Source organism: Primulina eburnea, chromosome 14 (assembly GCF_022965805.1).
Source record: "Primulina eburnea isolate SZY01 chromosome 14, ASM2296580v1, whole genome shotgun sequence".
Classification (NCBI taxonomy): domain Eukaryota; kingdom Viridiplantae; phylum Streptophyta; class Magnoliopsida; order Lamiales; family Gesneriaceae; genus Primulina; species Primulina eburnea.
This window is the reverse complement of record NC_133114.1, coordinates 79,737-82,511: the sequence shown is the minus strand read 5'-3', so window position 1 is coordinate 82,511 and position 2,775 is coordinate 79,737. Positions and strand designations below refer to the sequence as shown.

General features: G+C 33.5%; 1 protein-coding gene across 1 annotated transcript; it reads right to left on the bottom strand.

The window, feature by feature from the left end:
• Positions 1–937: 937 nt before the first annotated feature.
• Positions 938–2,007, bottom strand: LOC140812154 (uncharacterized). Its single transcript, XM_073170367.1, has 4 exons — positions 1,587–2,007; positions 1,448–1,492; positions 1,310–1,372; positions 938–1,172 (listed from the first exon to the last, which is right to left on the bottom strand). The coding sequence occupies exons 1-3, from the start codon at positions 1,922–1,924 to the stop codon at positions 1,315–1,317; spliced, it is 441 nt and encodes a 146-aa protein (XP_073026468.1). The 5' UTR covers positions 1,925–2,007; the 3' UTR covers positions 938–1,172; positions 1,310–1,314.
• Between the last annotated feature and the right edge of the window lie 768 nt (positions 2,008–2,775).

Sequence of the window (2,775 nt, the reverse complement as noted above, 5' to 3'; positions counted from 1 at the left end):
TAGAATCAATAAATTTCTTAGCCAACCGTTGGCTTAGGATTTAGGGATAGCTACTTTAACAAGTCTCAAGTTCAAATGACATTTATCCTTATTTTGGGTGGCTGATTCGACTAGAAACTTGTTTAGAATATATGGTAACATTCCTAATGAGCTTTATAATTTTACGTTGAGAGACATACCTCATGATAATTATATATTCAAGAACTTTATCTATGTAGTTTGCATGAGTATACAGATAAAATAAATGTCATAATTGAATAAAACTGTAAAACTTTATTAAAATAAAAATCTTTTTTATATTAGAGTCCATAAATTCTAAGATACAAGTTGGCTCGCTGGAAACCTACTCTATCAGTACTTTGCTTTCAAAAAAAGAAAGAAACATCGTCTTTATGCGAAACAAAATATTCCTAAATATTTGATATTCGAGGACACATTTTTTTTTGAGTGATTTGGAGGCACCTTTTGAGCACCACTATTGAAATGTAAGCTAAAATTTAAGTACGGGTTGAAGCTTTTGGTTTAGAAAAAGACCAAAGATTACACATTTACTCATCATTTGCGTTTCATTTTTTGGTTTACGAGACTTACTTGAGTTTCTAGAATATCGATCTTCCTGCACTGACGGAAGTTGAAAAAATATATATTGTATTATTAACCAGCAAGTATATATAATGTCGTGTCTATTACCGATCCTCGATTGGGAAAAATCATAAATGTCTCATGTTGAGTTTTTATTGGTGTAAGACATGTTGAGTTAGCTAGACATAGGAAAAATTCATAAATATCACATGTTGAGTTTTTATTGGTGTAACACATGTTGAATTAGACTTGTGATTGATCAATGATTAATCAAGAATTTTTTTTCTCATCAATTGGCCTATGCTTGGTTCAACTTCTCCGCCGGTGCCAGCTCATGATTTGAAAAGAGAAAAGATGAGTTGCCAACAAAATAACTACTAAAATACAAGGCAAGCAAGCATAAATGTATGGAACAAACTATCAATACTTAATTAATTAGTAAGGTTTATAATTTGTTTCTGGATACTCTTACTCATTTTACAAGTCATACACTACCTGCCGCCAGCAAGAACTCATCCTCTCTATTTCGATTTTCTTTTCATCAGCATCTCACTAGCTGCCGGAGGTAGATGACGAGTGTTGTGTATCATCTGTTGTAAAAAGAATTGTATTGGATTTCTATAATTCATAACGATGGTGGTCATATCTCACAGAAATAGAAATGTTTTTTAATGGTTTTCCTATATATGCAAATGGTAAATGAAAAATGATGCATTATTCTGCATACCTTGCTTAGGGTCCGTCATCACCATCTCCAATCAAGTTACAGATATCAGAGCATTCTCCCAAACTGCAAATCACCCGATTTTTAATTTACTTCAAAAAGGATATAGTTATACTTACTTACTAATTTATGATAAATTACCAATATTTCCTGCTCCGGAATCCATCCTTGAAAACGACCAGAGGTCTGTACGCAAAAGTAATTGAAAATATTCCAATTCCTTTTCAGGCCCAGCTGGTTAAAATTAAAAAAACAAACAAAAAGATCCACTAATAATCACCTTCTGATATTCAGAGGGCCTTCTCCAGGAGATCCAAAGCCACCCTGAATGCAAGTGCCGACACATTTAATTGTGCAAGTCTCTGCTTTCCTCGACCTGGGTCGTTGGATTCTGACACTCTTCTTGCAGTCTTGCTGTTCGAGGACACATTCGCTTGATAAAGTTTGCGGCACATTTGATAGAGTCTCATCTCCAATTGCTCCAGATAACAGCAATGCAGCGGTAGCAGCTGCAGCAATGGTGGCGCGTTTATGAGCTGGAGAAATGGGATTCTGTGTTTGTCTTGCTTTGGTGAATAATATCATCGAGCATCTGGTGGTCGCTCCACTGAGCAGCATTATCTCGTGGACGAACTGTTCTATCCGATCAGAAATGTTTCATTTTGTTGATTCCGAGCCTCCCAATGTTGGTTGGTGGCTAATTTAGATGACAATTAATTAATTAATTAAAAATAACAATATTATTGACTTGGGGTGATATTCTCACCATGTAGTATTTTTAAAATTTTCACTTGCGATTCTCTTAATTTTGATGTACACACACATAAAAAAAACAATTACATATCCTTTTGATGGTGGTGGTATTGAATTGAGTGTTAGAGATTTAATAAGATTAAATCTATAAATCATGCGATTGAATCTATATCAAAATATATGCCAGAAATTCATTTCAAGTTATCATAAAATATAAATAACAATAAACGCGTATCAGAAATCCATTGATTGATCTACCATTGTAGTTATGGATCTTCCAAGGCAACAGAGAATTGACCACTTATGCTTGCCTCTGATGAGAGAAGGAGAGAGATGCATGATATAATTTAATTCATGAAAGTTTAAAAGTTAATATATTGGAGTTTCTAGATGCATTTCGCTCGAACGAGGTACGGAGACCGGAGAATTTTCAGAAAAATTATTTTATTATATGATCTATTTTTATAGATTATTTTAAAGCGTTTTTAAGGGTATTTTCAAAAATGGGATTTTATTTGGGTATTTTTACACGCAAGATTTTTTTTAACGGTATGTGAATTTTATCGAGTCGGAGGACTTTTTAATGGTTCAGCTAATATTTTCAAAACCTTTTCAACACGAAATATTTCTCGGGAATGCAATGGGCCCACTTTTGGACTTATTGGGCTTATTTATTTAATTTTTACCCTTAAATAAAAATAGGGGCCATTAGCTAA

What these genes read in the sequence shown, in the direction of transcription:
- LOC140812154 (XM_073170367.1), bottom strand. Translation starts at nt 1,924, where the DNA reads ATGCTGCTCAGTGGAGCGACCACCAGATGCTCGATGATATTATTCACC. An exon ending in GGCCCTCTGAATATCAGAAG is followed by an intron (nt 1,493 to 1,586) that starts GTGATTATTAGT and finishes TTTTGCGTACAG; the next exon opens with ACCTCTGGTCGTTTTCAAGG. An exon ending in TTCCGGAGCAGGAAATATTG is followed by an intron (nt 1,373 to 1,447) that starts GTAATTTATCAT and finishes GGTGATTTGCAG; the next exon opens with TTTGGGAGAATGCTCTGATA.